The sequence below is a fragment of the Cheilinus undulatus genome, linkage group 23 (assembly GCF_018320785.1).
Source record: "Cheilinus undulatus linkage group 23, ASM1832078v1, whole genome shotgun sequence".
In the NCBI taxonomy this organism is placed as follows: Eukaryota; Metazoa; Chordata; class Actinopteri; order Labriformes; family Labridae; genus Cheilinus; species Cheilinus undulatus.
The window spans coordinates 1,727,459-1,744,602 of record NC_054887.1 but is presented as its reverse complement, the minus strand read 5'-3'; the positions used below and the strand labels follow the sequence as shown (position 1 = coordinate 1,744,602).

At 40.8% G+C, this 17,144-nt stretch overlaps 1 protein-coding gene across 13 annotated transcripts in view; it reads left to right on the top strand.

Annotated features, from left to right (window-relative positions):
- sox5 (SRY-box transcription factor 5) overlaps window positions 1–5,024 on the top strand; it is a 384,599-nt gene extending 379,575 nt beyond the window's left edge. For 12 of the 13 annotated variants that reach the window (XM_041780726.1, XM_041780725.1, XM_041780733.1 and 9 more), the window contains one exon: window positions 2,130–5,024. In XM_041780726.1, coding sequence (XP_041636660.1) covers window positions 2,130–2,427 — 298 coding nt within the window. In that variant the 3' untranslated portion in view covers window positions 2,428–5,024. The remainder of the gene's footprint in view (window positions 1–2,129) is intronic. The other variant, XM_041780732.1, reaches the window with a different exon arrangement.
- The last annotated feature ends 12,120 nt before the right edge of the window (window positions 5,025–17,144 follow it).

Sequence of the window (17,144 nt, the reverse complement as noted above, 5' to 3'; positions counted from 1 at the left end):
TCCCTTTATAATTTAGTTTATTCTCATAATCAGACAAAGTTCATGCTGAGCTCGCCAGAAAAAAAGAGCAAAAAATAAACACCTTTGTTAACCAATCAAACTTTGCTTTATAAGTCGTGATCAACCCAACTCACTGTAAAAATGCCCTCTAGGGTTAGGGTTAGAGATCCGACAGAATGTGAAGAAATAAGTGTAGGAACTGTGAACATATCAGAGCTTCTGTAAACTTGTGTGTAATGATGATTAGTGGACTTTTTTAGAGGAGTGTGTGCAGCAGCAGCACTGTGGTGTCAGGGGTTTACTTTCTTCAGCCTCCTTCAGGTTGCCGTTTTGAGTCACCCCTGATAATCTTTGATCTGCTGCCTCATTTATATGCTTTTTCACTCAGAAGGAGCTTTGCATTGGCCATATACAGTTGAATGTAAAGGGCAGAACAGGGGGCAGATCTACATGTGCAAAGAGAGAATTGTGTGGACTTAGTTTTATAAAACTGAAATATTTTTGGCACACCCCATTTCCAAGGTTTGGAGGCACAAATGCTCTGTTTTATAAATGAGACCCTGAATTAGATAAAAGCTCACTGTGTTGACTTTCACTAGAGTTTTAACATAGATATGGCACGTCCATGTCATTAAAGGACTTTATATTCACGTGGGCTTTTATATTATATTATCCCTCATGTGGACCTGGTCGAGGTGCTGCTGATAGCGGGAATACACTCGCTTACCAGCCTCACATTAAATCAGCGTCTGCCTTAAGCGTCATGCCAGCGTATCTGCAACAGCAGCATGATGACATAGACTAGTCAGAAAATCAAAACTCTTTTTTATCTATACGGCATGACTCAGATCATGTGAAATAAAAGGTTGTGAGAACCCCATCAGTAATGTGTTTGTAAGGATAGAGTATTTAGCCCCAGACTACTTTTTGTAAATCATTATTAACATTAATAATAATATTATAAATATTATTATTAATGTTATTATTATTTATTATTTTTTTATTATGTATTATTATAATTATTTTATTATTATATATTATTATTGTTGTTATTATTATTATTACTATACTATTATTTATTATTATTATTTTATTATATATTATTATTATTAATATCGTCGTTGTTGTTATAAGTAATACTAGTAGTATTATTATTAGTATTATTATTCTTCCTATTATAATCAAAGTCAGATTTTTTTTTTTTTTCTTGTTCTAGGACTGAAACGAAGTTAAGATTAGTGCGCTCAAGATTAATTGCATTTAAAACGATTAACTACGTCCCACAGTTAGTGCAGTAATTGTGTTATTTGTAGTTAATTGCATGCTTTATTGCTCATTTTAACACACTTTGTGAAGCCCCTGCTGCTCCTCCCTGATGTGAAATAAGTCCACCACTCATTTTACTGTAAAGAAGTCACAGACCTCAGTAAAAAGTCCTCTGAACCTTGTGTTGCTAAACATTTACCTTTCTCCTGCTCCCTTATTTCCTTTTCAGTCCGTAACAAGTTCCTTTTTCCGTGGTTAAGTTCACGTCTTCATCTTTGATCAACCTGTAAAAGCAGCAATTTTAGATACAAAATAGTGGAACTTTAAAATGCGAGAAAAAGGATGCAATTTATCACAATTAGCTAAAGAAACCGTGAGATTAATCACAATTTTAAAATGCCATCTTTTGACATATTTTTTTAATAATTACTATATTTCTTTATCTGCATATTTAAGAAAAGATTTTTCCAAACCTCTGCAGATTTCCAGCTTTGATTGTGGTGATAAAACGTAAAAGTGAACGTCCTTCACTTGGACAGAGCGGTGTTGCAGGCATAGTTGAATCTTTTAGCCAGTTTTAAAGACTGATAGGACTCACTGTAGAAGGAACAGCCAGACTTAACCCCGCAGGAACTTTGTGACATGACAGGACAAAATTCTGCTTGTTGTTTTATTCCTGCAGATTCTTTCTCATGTTTTCATACTTCAGCTATTTTCAGCATTTGATCTTTTTCTGTGAATCCTCAGAATAAAGTGATTCTCCATCAGATGAAAACAGGAAGATTTCAGCCTGTCCTCAGATTAATGCTGGTTTTCTGCAGCTCCAGAGCGCTCTCTCATGTTCCTGTGTTTGTGTGTTACAGGCAGCAGGGTCAGTTACCCTTGTCCTCAGCAGGAGTAGTTTACCCAGGTGCCCTATCCATGGCAGGAATGCCGTCCCCCCAGATGCCCTCAGAACACTCCAGCATGTCGAGCAGCCCCGAGCCCAACGCCAACCACCACCAGAACCCCCACATGCCCGGCCTGAAGGAGGACGAGCCACGAATCAAAGAGGAGGAGCTACGGCTGGACGACAGCAACGGCGACGTGTATGACGACTTCGACTACGAGGACGAAGAGGCCGATTACGCCAGCGACAATGACAACCATATCACCCAATAGGAGAGCCTGAGAGACTGCTTCCTTTAAGCCAATCACAGCTGGTTAATCCCACACAATTCCAAACCCACCAATCAGGAAGAAAACTTTCCCTTTTGCCAATCACCTTGAACCTCACAAACCTGACACCCCCCTCTTCCCCCCGCCCCTCTGACTGACATGGACTCTCGTAACAGAGCCAGAGCCCTCCCACTGGAGTCCTGATACCAGCATCTGATCAATCAACTGAAGCACAGGACCTGTCAATCACACTGACTGTTACAGAAACCAGAGTCTGGGAGGAAGAGACGACTACGGCAGCCCTGAGGCTCGCTGAGGAATTTTCAAGTACTACTGCAGGAGTGAGGAGAAATAAACATCACACTTAAACAGCAACCTTTTCCACCCGTTTGTAGAAAAAGGAGACGTTTTAAATAAAAGACAGAACAGTGGACCTGTCTAAGGCTAACAGATGACACTTTAAGATGGCGGACCTGTTTATTATCAAGAGACACTTTTAAATAAACAGCTTTTTTGTTCTTTGGTTCTATAATATTCTCACTCAGGTACACGGTGCCAATAAGTGGCTTGTGAATGTGATTTGTTGTTTTTGTGCTACAAGTTTGAATAATAATAGAAAAAGAGACAATTCCTTTTTCCCCTTTTGTTGTAAAGCACCTGAAAGACATCAGACATGTTTATTTTTAACGAGAACATATCTTTTCTTTGAACGCGCAGCAGTTCCCCCGACCTTTTTTTGTGTTTCTGTGACTCCAACGGGACAGTCCAGCCAGGACTGAGCGGTACAGCGAGGACTGTCCCGCTCTGAGAGGGGGAATCTCCGAGGCATTGTGGAGCTAAAATGAAAGCACTGTGTTGTGAGACAATCCACCAGTTTTCTTCTGGCTCCGTCCCAGTACGAATCATTTTCAGCGTGTGTGTGTGAGTGTGTGTTCGACTCGTCGTCCACAGAGGCGGGCTGGGCTGCTGTTATTTACCGTACCACACAAACACACACACATTGTTGTTCTGCCTGTTTTTTACTGCTCCTTCAGCCGACGTGGTCCTGCTGTCCCAGCCGGCACAGCTGAGATAAAGTCAGCCAGTCAGTGTTTCTGTTTGTATTTGAATACTGTATTTTATTATTTCTCTTCAAACTGCCTCTAGTCTAATAATATTATTAACAATAATTATAAGGATGGTCAGCGTTTCCTAAGTTTAGTAAGTTATGTACAGTATAATTTATTTTTCTCCTCTTTATCGGGTTTTTATGACCATATGAAACTATGACAGTCAATGAAACATTATTCTATTTAGCTGGTAGATATTTAGATCTAAACTAAAGTTGTCATTTTACCTTGCTTTGTTTTGCCTTCTTATGTTCCCTCTTTTTTCAATGCATTGGTTTTGTATTAATCCTCCGGACGGACAGCGAGCTGGACCGACAGACTCGACACCACCCTCCTCCAAGCTGAAGACTTTTCACGTCCAATCCCATTTCTAAAAGCACTCAGACTCTGCTGTCAGAGAAAAAGAAGAACATGATTTTTTATTGTTATAATTTTATTTGTAATGGTTATTATAATGTATAATGTGAAGGTCCCCCTCTTTTATTTCCTCCCCTTTTTATTTTTAATCACTTTGGAAACTGTTTTTCTGTGAATGAGTCTTTTCCCCGTTTACTTGTTTGGCCGCCTCGCCGACTCTCAGTGGAGCATCTTTGGCCTGGATCCACACACACACACATGCACAATCACGAACACATACACCATTTTCAAATGAAGAGATTATCATGACAACCAAACAAATCCTATGCTGTCCTCCTTAAGTTTCAAATCTTGTACATATATTTAGTTTTTTTTAACCATAGGAAAGCAGTGTTTACAGTGATCCGCCAAGGGTGCTCTGCTGCGAGGGAGACGGCCAGGCGTACCCTTTGCTTTGTTTGAGCTCCACGCAGTGCTGCAGGAGCCATGACTACTCTTCAGGTGTGCTGTCGCAGTGATCCCCAATCATTCTCGCTGTAGATGTTTGCTACATGCCACATTAGAGCCTCTGGGTCTTTATTTTGCTGTATAGTCCTCCCTGTTATCATACCATGGCTCAACCCCATGCTGGAGACGCGGGACTGAGAGGTTGAGACCAGTTTTAGGGTAGCAGGGTGGGGCATTAAGACGTCAATCATCCCTGCTGGTAAGGTCTGTCCCCATATAAAGACAATGAAAATGATGATAATATTATTATAAGACAATCAAAGTCATGAGTGGAGCTCAAAACAAAGTGAGAATTATTACAATTAAAAAATATCTTACCATCTCAACTTGAAAATCAAGAAAGATAATTATGTAAATATAACATAGAGTTATAGATTTATATTTTGTTCATAACACAGTGTAATATAAGTTGTATATTTCTTTTTTCTCTCCCTACTGTCTCTTTTATTGATGTTATCCATGCCACAGAAAAGCCAGAGTCGCAGTACTCTCACAAAAAAAATGAAGAAAAATATCAAAGAAATAAAGAAAAACAGGAAAAAAAAGCCGTGGGCTGCCACCACCATCTGTTCTAAGTTCACTTTTTTTCAGTATTACTGCCAGACAAGGCTCTAATAAAGACAGCAATGTGTTCGGTAAAAACTTGTGCTGGTCCTGGTCACTTCTTTCTTACACACATGCGTCACACAAAGGGTTTTAAGTCCCAGCATGTTCACAGGAGCATTTACACTTAGCTTTTACACAATACTGCAGGGGTGTCAAACTTAAGGCCTGGGGGCCAAATCCGGGCCGTGGAACAGTTGAACCGGCCCCCAAGATGATCTCATATTTCTGTTATAACTGGCCCATCAGTCTGAGGTCTGCAGATTTCCTCAGGTGTAAAAATGTGAACTTATCCTTGATGAGTTAAGAAATCCTTGTTAAAATCTGAAAAAGGAGTAAAAATATTTAGATAAGAAGTCAGGAATGTGGGAAAATAAATTGTCTTTTAATTTAAGAGTTTTATTTCGCATCTCTCAATTGGGACTCAAACTCAGGATTCTGACTTTTTATTTCATACTTTGAGCATTTCAACTCATAATTTTGACTTCTCATATAATATTTTGAGCTTTTCTATTCATAATTCTAATTTTCAAGTTATTTTTGACCTTTTTAACCAGTTATTTTGTATTTTACCTCCTTACTTTGACTTCAGAACCCCATAGTTTGACCTTTTAGACTCACAATCTAAAATTTTGAATCATATTTTGACTTGTAATTTCATGATTACAAATTTTATTTTATATTTTGACCTTTTAATCTCATGATTTTGACTTCTTTCTAATATATTTGCCTTTAAAAAACATTATTTTTCAATTTCAATTACATGTTTTTTTCCTTTTTGACCTAATAAATTTACTTTTCTCAGATTGTGAGCCTTTAAACTTTCCTTTTTATCTTTTTAAATGTCAAAATCGTTTTTCATCAGTGCTAGGTTTTTTAAAATATATGTTATTACTGGTGAAACAAGGTTGACATTTTCTGGTTAAAAATGTGACACTTTTCGGCCCTCAGGTTAGACCTGAATTCAGAATCCGGCCCCTGCTGTGACTGAGTTTGACACCCCTGCAGCTCTGTGAAACTTAGACCGGTTCATGGAGTCACATCAGAGTTTTTAAGTCTCAGCAGAATTCTGCAGTCTGCACTGCAGTGCTATTTTTATTCATAAATATATATAATAAAATCTGATCATTTTTCCTCAGCTATGCCTTCTGTCCTCTCAGCTACACAATAAGAGTCAGTGAGGTGTTGGCACTGCCCGTGTGTTGCCGAACAATTCAATCATCTCCATAACAACGTGTTAATTATGCTAAGTCCACCTTCTTGCCCCTCCAATCAGAGGGCCAGCTGGGAGACGTGGAGCCGAATCACGGCCCGTTAGCAACCTGATAACCTAATTAAGCACAACAAGGGACAGTGAAATGGAGGAGGGGGTGAGTGATGAAATGTGTGTGTGTTATCACCGACTACAGAGTAGTGTGTGCCGTGGCCGTCCCTATAAGCAGCCGTCAGATGCCAGCTGCATGTGCTGCTGTCACCGGTTTAAAAGCAAATCTTTAATTGATGCTCGTTTAAAGATGTCGAGGATGTTCATGCCTCCACTTTCAAGGGTTAAAAACACAAAACCCCACTCAGTGTGCCCATTAAAACGCTCTCCCCATCTGTGTCCATATGTTCCACAATCAACCGCCCATAATGCTTTGCACATAAAAACAGTTAAAGCACTCAGCGGAGATGATTTTACGTGGTTTGCTAATTACCGTAGCTTCACAAAAAAAGGCCTTTTGATGCAATAAAGAGGCATGATGGGGGCAGATCCACAACTCCTACGGTAAGTGAAGGACTTGGTTGTTCTCCGGGCGTTGTAAATTTTTCAGAGCCAGCCTGGAGGTAAAAACCTGAGAAAAGGTTTATGTGTGAATAGTTGAGGAGCAAAAAAAGGGGATTCAGATTTTTCTTCTTTTATTGTCAGCAGAACAGTGGATGCTGGAGGAAGCACGGGGCTGCTAGACTCCGATTAAATCACACACCCTCAGGTATACAGTGTAGCTTAAACCCCAATTATCCACCGGCTATTTCAGTCACAATACCTGAGACAAAAGGGAGAAAACTATTACAGTAAGCACAAATTTACATGTGAATGCATGCTCATATTTTTCTCTACATACTCACATTATGATTGAATTTGCTCTAAACTCTCCTGCTTGTGTAGCTGAATGAAAAACTTCATGTATGTTGTGTGTATGTAAACGGCGGCTCCATGCACGCATGCGCCTGCAGACTGTGCGACTTTGAGTGCAGGCCTCTCTGTGCACCGGCTCAGTGAAATATGCATTTTTCGACCGTGGGTGTTTGGAAATTGAGTGAAAACGATGTCACATTAATGATTTAAAGTCGGTAATAGGATGTGCTGTGACGCTGAGCCGCCAGCTAAGCTGAGTTTAAGGCTCCGGCGTTAATGTATTCATGAGGAGGGGGGATTATACAGAGACAAGAGCAGTTAGAGAGCTGAGTGCAGCAGAGCAGCCGGGCCAACAGGCCTGCTAGATATTATATATATAACTGCATACGGCGCGAGCACACATCTCAGAAAGCAGCAGAAAACACAGAGTACCGCCGTGTTGCTGAGTGGAATTATAAGTATGAGCAACACGAGCCGTGATATCAGAATTGAATTTAAATGTTATGAAAGATGCAATTCATCGTTTTCTACTGCACAAATAAATGGTTTGTGAATGAATTTAAAATTTGCATTAGCATGCCTTTACTTCAGATGTTATTCTGCAGAAAATACATACAATGCAGCCGCTCTGTTTGGCTGCGTCATGTTGATTTAGTGAGAATAAGAATGGTGAAAATACATGTTCATCTTTGATTCTAGCCGCCCAGTTAATCCCAAATCTAACACGCTAATGTACACACAAACTGCACCATCATTAAAAGTGAGAAAGGTGATCATAAAAGTCTCATAAAAATGATTTCAGCACTCTACTTAAAGCTACAAATCCTCCTTCTATTTCAGAACTCGCCCTTCAGGGTCAGAGATGAGGGGGAAAAGTAGTTTGTAGGCATTAATAAAGAGTCCATAAAAATCAGAAAGTGCTGCACTCAAACCATAAAAATAAGATAATATGATGCAAAATAAAATAGAAATATGAATGCATGTGCCTCATTGAATACATACGTATATATTTTATCATTTTGGCAGATGGCCACCCATTTACTTTAATTTCTGTGATTTAAGTGTGACTACTCTTTAGCACAGAGGATTAATGAGTGACAGTTCACATGTAACACCATCACATTATCACACGACAGCACTGCTCCGTCCGTGCGCCGTACATGCAGACATGACAAATAGTCTTCAATCACTGGTATCAGGCATCTGTTGTTTCTGGAGGGGAGAAGCTCTGACTCAACACGAGCCCAGCCATGACATGATTGGGCAGGTTGAAGGAAATGTGGCCAATGACCAAGCAGATATTAGCCTCATTACCCAGCGTGACTTCCTCTCCACAACTTCCTTCAGTCAGATTTCAATGAGCAAAGTAATCAGCGTGACACAAGACAAACAATCACAAAGCGCCGTCAGTGTTTGAGCGACGGCCCTAATGTGACAGATCTGAGAGCGGCGGTGTGTGAGGGACAGGCGTGGCACGCAGCAGAACAGCGAGGCCGGCGGGCTGATCCCCAATCAAGACTGGGAAACTGGCTCTACGCCCCTGACACGTCGCCCCTCTGCTCAGCCGCCACTCTTACATGAAACACTGGCTGGCTTTATCAGCGACGGCGGCGGCAGCTGGCCTACTTTCACCCCTCTCTCCCTGTCGGTTCCATCAAAACATATAAATTTGTTTATTTTGCTTTGATATATCTGCAAGCTTGGGCAAGGATTTTTACTTCTGTTTCTATCAAGGATGAGGATCAGTTCCCCGTCTCATCCTGTTGTTCTTCCTCTTCACCCCTGAACTCTGAGTTTAATAGAACTCACATCAGAACGTAGAACAAACGCTCGGTTTCCACATTTATTACACTGAAAATGGACTGACATTTGTATAACAGTCTGATCGAATCATAATCGTGATTTAACAGATTAGAAAGTGAAAGCATCAGATGTTAGCGAGTAGGTGGACCGATCACACAAGACCCACGAAACTTTTCACAGCGAACTTGAAAACATGATGTTGATCACTGAACAGCAGTATCAAAGCGAGGTAAAGAAGCCCGTGGGCGCTTTTACGTCATTCCATGAAATATATATTTTTTGAGACTAGAAAAAAAACCTGTAAAACTGTTATTTTCTCTCCCCATCAACACCCTAATGCACACATGCAAATATTATGCTAATGGTATGTTAATTGGTAGAGTAGCTGCAAAGCAGCCCTGCTGTTCAAATGACTGGTGAGAAAATAGGTGGGGTCAGTCGCAAGCTGTAAAAGCAGCTCCAACACAAATAAACAAAACCCTCGGGGATTAACAGAACAAGGGCCAGTGATAAACGGATGAGACGAGAGACAGGGAATACAACAGGCTGTAAGTGAAGGGGACAAGGGAATCAGCTCAGGGATATGGAAATACGAGGAGGCGCAGGGACAGGGGATGGAGGAGTGAGAGGGGAGAGGTGCTAAGACGGGCTTAGGAGGGAGACGGGAGATGAAAAGGGAAGAGGACAGAGGTAAAACAACAGTGAAGACGGCTGGCTTTAAAAGGCAAGGGATAAATGAGGTTTGGAATGAAAGCAATGTGAAAGAAGTTTGATACGAGGAGGTAGAAAAGACTGAGACTTTAACCCTTTATGACCTACCAGAGAAGGCAGAATCAGAGATAAGACTGCATGTTTGCATGTGCCAGACACTTTTGAGCATGCATGTGTTTGCAGAATGCTGCGCTAAAATGGTAACAGGTGACCTGCAAGTAAACAACGTGATTGGTCCGTGCAGACATCCATCATCACGTACATGTAAAGTAGGAAGTGCTGTGAAAGGCAGCAGTCCAGATTATATTGATTTTAATGTGTGCACCTTTTACTATATTTCTGCCAAAGAAGGAAGGAAATTTCTGGAAGGAAACAGTACTCTGGAGCACACTGAATGTGTGATATATTAGTGTTACTCCTCTGGTTTTATATGCAAAAAGAATTATTACCCTAGCTCATTTGGTTGCAATTCTACTTGCAGGTAACCTTGCAAAGCAGATGGATACGCCCGTTTCTGTGTTTCTCACTGGCAAATCCATCTTTCAAAGCTCCCATCTGAACCGTTTGGGCCCGGTCAGAGGGTGACAGGACCAACCAGCTTCGAGGAGCAGTACTTTTGGGCGCAGCAGAGTCGTGATGTAAACTATCAGCAACAAGAGGCCAGTGCAATTATGGCAGAAGAGATTAGCGTGGATGCTGCTAAAGCACCAGTTTTATCAGAACTTGACATTTCTTTGTTAAAAGAAGAACAAAGAACAGCAGTGAGTTGTCTTTTCAAAAACGTCAAAAGTTGAGTACTGGCATGTCTACAGTGGCCATGGTTCATGTTATACAGTCCTCGGTAGCAGCTATGTCATGCGTTTTGATGCTCTGATTGGCCCGTAAAGATGTGACAGACAGAGCGTTCATCCAGTCACCCTCCAAGTTTTTTTCAAAGGCTCTGCCCTTCCCCAAACGCTGTCTATGACAAGTTTTCCAGATGGATATGTTTCACACATTCTGGCGTGTCTTAGAGGGAAGAAATGTAAAGTCCAAACAAAAGGCACGTGGATATACAGTAAGTCACCTTATCATTCATGAGCAGATTAAAGCTCCCCTGTTATAGTTTAGTCGTTCTGGCTCTGTGACGCTGACCTCTGACCCCTCTGACCAATCACATCCCATCAACTTCCACCAAAGTGATCAACACAGAGGAAGAACTGAAGCTCCACCTGTCCAACTCCAACCGTTCAGCATTCAAACCAGCTTTTATGAATGGAAATGAACCAGGAAGCATTCATCAGCACTCTGCATTGAGGGTGGGCTCTGCCGTCTCCTCTCCAAGTGGGCGGAATATATGTGAGTGTAAATCCAGCCTCCATTCACACCTGGTATGAATATGTGATGTGTATCTGGAGGAGGACATCGTTCACACCTGGTATTAATAAGCATTCTTTTTACGTCTGCTCCTCCTGCATTGTGATCATATCTTCATGTTCATTCATAGGCCAGGGCAGCTCTACACAGACCAACAAACAGGGACCATTCATCTTTTACTACAGCTCACATCTGACGACTTTGACTTCCTCCTGGGCCCTTTACACCTACCTGTGAATTTAGATGGCCCTGTTAGATCCATTCTGGGCTGGATGATCCAAACCACTCTGGACACAGCATGTTATGCAACAAGCTTTAATCCAGATCAGAGAAAATTAGAGATGATTTATTTATTATCATGCATGCTACACCTGCCCTAATAATCAAATCTGCAAATATGCACTGGTCTAATCCAGTGTTACTCATCCCTTCTCAAGCAAAGAGCCAAAATGTTAGAAAAAATACCTTTGCAAGAGCCACAATCTAAGTGGTGAAAAGTGGTGAAAATGGGTTAAAGAGGCTTTATGCAAGATTTAGAAAAATATCAGTGTAGACACCGCGGCACGCTCCTTGCTCATGAACGAACCTCCGGTTTATCAGCTGATGCAGACGCAGACCAAGCTCATTTACCTGCATCATGTACACAGAGGAGGTAAGTGAAGTAGCACTTAAAAGTTCCACAAACTAAAAATGAAAATGAATAAAGTATATTTGAACCTTTAGTGCGGACACGGCACAAAATTAAATATTGGTTCATATGAGGCAATTAAAAAAGGACGATACTTTCACAACCATATCTATGAATGAACAACTTCACTACTTAGTTATGCATTGACCAATTTTATTGTCTTTTTACTTGTGTAATGTGTTTAAGTGTATTGAATGGGACGCCTTTTAGAGCAGAAGCAACAGTGCAAACATTTCTCTGATAATGGTGCCTCAACCGCAGATATCAGATAGCTGACATGTGTTGAAGATATTTTATGAACCGAGTATCAAAAAATTAACTCAGTAAGTTGAGTCCAGTGCCAGGAAGCAAGAAAAAGATGAAATATTATCCGGAAAACACTAAATGAGTAACGTGACATTCTCGTTGTTTAATAGCATCTTCGTAAGCAAGCTAACGTGATGTAGCATAGGGTTTATACAACATAAAACACTACACTGTATTTCATGGTCCGGAGTGATGCCTTACCTTTTCAACAGAAAGACGGCCATCTCTGGATCAGTATTTATCCAAAGCGCCGAGCGAAGCTCCTTCCATTTCTCAAATGCTCCATCGATATTTATCCTCTATTTCCCCCTGCATCGGTCACGCTCTCTTTTAACTATCTTAGTTTTTTATGTTTTCACGGAGTTTGTGTGGGTGTTTGGGCTGAGCTAACTGGTCATTTACTCGCGGTAGCAGCCTTCTCCATTCAACACGCCGTTATCAGGTATAAACAGAGCGAGGGAGTGCGCGCATTACGTAGTACCCGATGTCACTTCCGTTGAGATTTCTCGGAAAATTCGGCCCGAATTCTTCACAGAGAAATGACTCCACAGGCTTATACAGGCAAACAAAGAAGACATCAAGAGCCTCATTCTTCACATCGGGATAAAATGCGCACCATTATATACTCCGAAGTGGTAAGTTTTAAAGCAAAAATCTTACATAGAGCCCCTTTAAAGTGACAGAAAAAATAAGTGAAAGTTGTGAAATGGTCAAAAAGTGGCAAAAAAATGTCAAAACATGGGTGAAAGTTGGAAAAAATGGGAGAAAAAGTAGCAAAAATAGATTAAAAAATAAGTTACAGGTGGCACAAATGGGAAAAAAGTGGCATTCAATGGCAAAAGACAGCTTAAATGTAATAGAAGGGGCAAAACATGGCAGAGATGGGGAAAAAATGAAAATAGCACAAAAGCAAGGCAAAAACTGGTAAAAAAAAAAAAAGGAAAAATTGATTACAAAAAATGGTTAACAGGTGGCAGAATTGGTCAAAAACGGAAAAAAGGTGGCATGGAATGAGCGAAATGGGACTAAAACGGGCAAAAGTGGTAAAGAAGTGGCAAAAAAATGGACGAAAAACTGCAAAAATTGGGAGAAAAAGTAGCATTCAATGGGGGAAAGCAGCTTAAATGAGTGAGAAGAGGAGAAACATGGTAAAAAAGTGGAAAAAAATTGCGAATAGCAAAAAGCAGGACATAAAAGGAAAAAGCTGGTGAAAAGTGTTAAAATAAGTGGCAATTTGGGCTTAAAAGCTGTAAAAATAGATTTAAAGCGGCGAAAAAGGTGGAAAAATTGCAAATAAAGGCAATTGTAAAAATGAAGGTTGAAAATTTAAGCCAACTATGAAAGAGTGAGAAACAAACTGGTTAAAGTAGATTCAATGTATAATTTCTGAGATTAAATTTGACCTTTTTAAGGTTTTCTGGTTGTAAAATATTTCAAATAAAGACATACAAGAGCCACACGTTGAGTATCACTGGTCTAGTCTAATGCAGATTATAAAGGAGAGTAAAAGTTCTGTTGTGCAGATCTTTAAAGTTTGTGTAAATTCCTCCACTGTTATCTGAAGATTCCTCCAGACGGTTGTCTATCTAGCTCCAATCCTCCTCTCCATACCCCACGGTGCAGCGTATAATTGTTTGGAGTATTGAGAGTTGTGAAACATTAAAGTACAAACACCCTAAATAAATAAGGCGCCCTATGCTTTTCTTATGAATCTGTCAGGGGCTTTGAAGCGCAGAGCCTTTGGTGCCTCTGGTCTGTTCCTGTGTGTAGCGTAATGTGTAAGAGCGCAGCGGGCCCTGGCAGGAAAAACGCTATTTGGAAACTGTCAGTGTTCTCTCCATGCCAACCAGCCACAAGATACCCCCCACCTCCCCCAAAACCCTCCTGGAAAACATCCCCCCTGGAACCCCGATGGCTGCCAGTTTCTCAGACAGCCCACCGCTGACCCCTTCAGGCCAGGAAACTGTTGTCCAGCCAAGGAGCCAAGGAGCCCAGGGGCCTCGATTACCAGCCCTCCCCTCCTCCCCCCAGACTCTATGATGGTTGGTTGGCTGCATGTTCAGGCCTGGGAGAGAGAGAGGGAGCGAGCGAGAAAGAGAGCGCTCAAGTTTGCATTTTTAATTCGACCGCCTCGTCACTTTATTTTGCTCCAAGATTAAGAAGCCCACTTACTCCTCTCTTTGCTGTTGACTTTTTTTGTATGACAAGGATATCCCCAGCATGCATGCTCTCCAGACTGTGGTACAGACGCCACGAGCCATGCAGCAGACGGCCATGTGTCCTGACAGTTGACTTTGAATCAGAGTTGAGATTAACTTGATTTCACCAGCTTTGTTTTTCTATTTGTTTTTATTTTTATGAGCAGAGGTTGCGAAAGGTTGTGAGAAAGACACACTGCCCTCTCGGTTGTCGTGGCATATTTGTCCTCCCCTCTCTCATCGCAGCCAAATATGACCAGTTGGCTCTGTTTCCCTGCCTCTGGGCTCTGTGTGGAATTGTTAAGACTTTTTCAATTGGGACAGATCAGGACAATCCAGCAGCAGCGCTGCGGCGAGGCGGAGAGAAACGCTGGAGAGAGCGAGAGGAAGAGACGTGACAGCGGAGGGATTGTGGGTTTAAAGTGTAAACTTCAGACAGCTGTTGTATCATAAGGTCAGAGGGATTTCCTGGATGGAGGTGTCCTAATGGCTCGGTGTTAATATGAATTCATAGACGACCCATTAGTGCCCCTCACTAACCCTCCTCCTCCTCTTCCTCAGTCACACCATAATGGCCCTGGCTCTGGCCGCTAGTCTGCATGTAGCGGATATAGCCTGGATTTATTCCGATGTTCCCAGGGATTACTCCCTCAGTGAGCTGTGTATTATGGGTAGATTTAGGCCCATAACTCCTGAAGATAAGGCAGGATTGGGGCGATTGTTTAAACGGCATGTGTTAGCCATCATCGCCGGGACACGGGCCGGCCGTCTGTGCACGGATAAATGTGAAATAAAATGCTCAAAGCATCGATGTTCATTGAAATTCCAATCCAATCTCATTCAGATATTCAGAATTACTTAAAATGAATTCAAATGAAGGCTTTATGTAACTGAAATGCTTTTTGGAATAATGAAAAGCTTTTGGTTGCATTAATCAAAGAGTAAATTCCAACGATTATGCACAATCAGTGGAAATTTTCACATTATCGCTTTGGTACAGTTTTATTCTGACCATTTGGGCAGAGATAAAAAAACAATGAATGATAGCACAATTAAACTCAAATGATGGCTCTTTTTAGGGATTAATAATGCTCTCTGTCTGTGTGGAACTGTGGCTGAGCTACAGAATAAATAGAAAGTCACACTTTAGAAGGAGCTCTGTAAAGGACTCACCTTAAGGAAGACATCCAGTCTTCCTGGTGTCCCGTTGGGTCTGGGACATAAATCTGGAGCGCTGACTGGTTGCTGCTCGACAGATGTGTAAGTTCTGGTATTGTAGTCGAGGCCGAGCCCTGCGGTGAGGATCTTTACAAGGCCTCGGGGACGAGTGAGAGACCACACCGACCACAAAACACAGCTTCATAAACAGAGTCAGAAAGCTCCACTTCAGCAGGGAGAGTCTGTGGGATCACTTCAGCAACACCGACCAAGTCTGAAACAACGGAGCCTCTATCAAAGTCTGACTGAGGAGTTCAAGATCTGAAAATGATTCCTAACTTACCTCAATTATCACATTTTCATTTCAACATCCTGACCTCAGTAAATAAGAGCTGAAATCTTAAATGTGCTCTCTAAACTCCAGTGGTTTACAGGTCAGAAAGCTTAACCACGCCCAGGGTAACTATCCACAATCTCCTGTCTGCAAATGCACTTACAATGTTCTCTATCAGCGTCTGCAGAAAGCATACACCACTGTAAATATTTTAAAGATGGGAACAGGGAATTCTTTTTTATTTTGACATTTTGAGGGATTAATTGCCCATAAACGACATACTGAGATGTCAATAAACGCCATGATTTCTGAGTCAGGTATTCCAGCTGTGATTCTTTAACCTCATCCTCCATGGTTCACTGCATGGAGCGTGTTATCGTTCATTATCTAAAGTATGGAAACAGAAGAGTGACCTGTGTTTGTACTAAATACCATTTAACTGTATACTTAAATACAGATATGTATGCATTAATTTAAAGGATGAGGACATGCAGGAGTTACACACAGAACTCTGAACGTCCTCCTTCAGACAGCCTTGCACATTAGCAGAAGTTAGACTTAAATTTAATGTGTATTAGTAATCTAAAACAGCTGTTAATTATGGTTAATGTGAGGGAAAAGTATGCCTGTTAGAGAAGCACAAGAGGCTTTGTAAATATTTCTTCAACAATATTTTATCTGGGCATTTTTAAATTCTCTATTTTTTGCATTTATAAAGTATTTTGGATTCTTAAACTAAGACTGAATGACTTCCTGTTTGGATACGCTTTTATTTTGAAACTGAAGATAAACTGACTTGACATGGACCAAGGAAATTCTTATTGAAAAAAAAAAAAGGAATGGTAAAAATAATTTAAATATTTGATAAAACAAGATTTAGCTGTCTGTGAGTTTTTAAAGTAAATGAAACATTGAACCCTTAAAGCTCACAGCTATTTCTCACAATCATGTCTTGTCTGGACTTTTTGTCTTAATCATGTAAAACATCAACCCTGTGGTGCACAGTCACGCTCTACACATCCTTTCATTCAGGACAACCTGGGCTTTAAGAACATATCTAATACAGTAATATCACTGGAATTAAAAAAAAAGTTATAGGACTCTAAAGACAAAATAAGAAGGACAAATTGGAATTTGAAACTCAAAGATTTTCATTGCTAACACAGTAAACAATAGTGGCGGAGCCTTTTCTTTGCACAGACTTGTTCTCCACCTCTTGGGGACGAAAGAGTGAAAAAATAAACATTCTGTGACTAACAGTTTTCTAAATATCGACATATATACAGAGAAATGTCCATGCACTTTTTGCAGTTTGATTCATTTGTGCCTTTCAAGGTGATCATAGTAAACTGAAACGAACTGAATAACTAAAACTTAAATGCAAAAATCATTTCAGTGAAATTAAAACTAAGCTTTACCAAAAAAAAAAAAAAAAACTAAGTGAAACCTAATTCTGTGCTGACAAAACTAA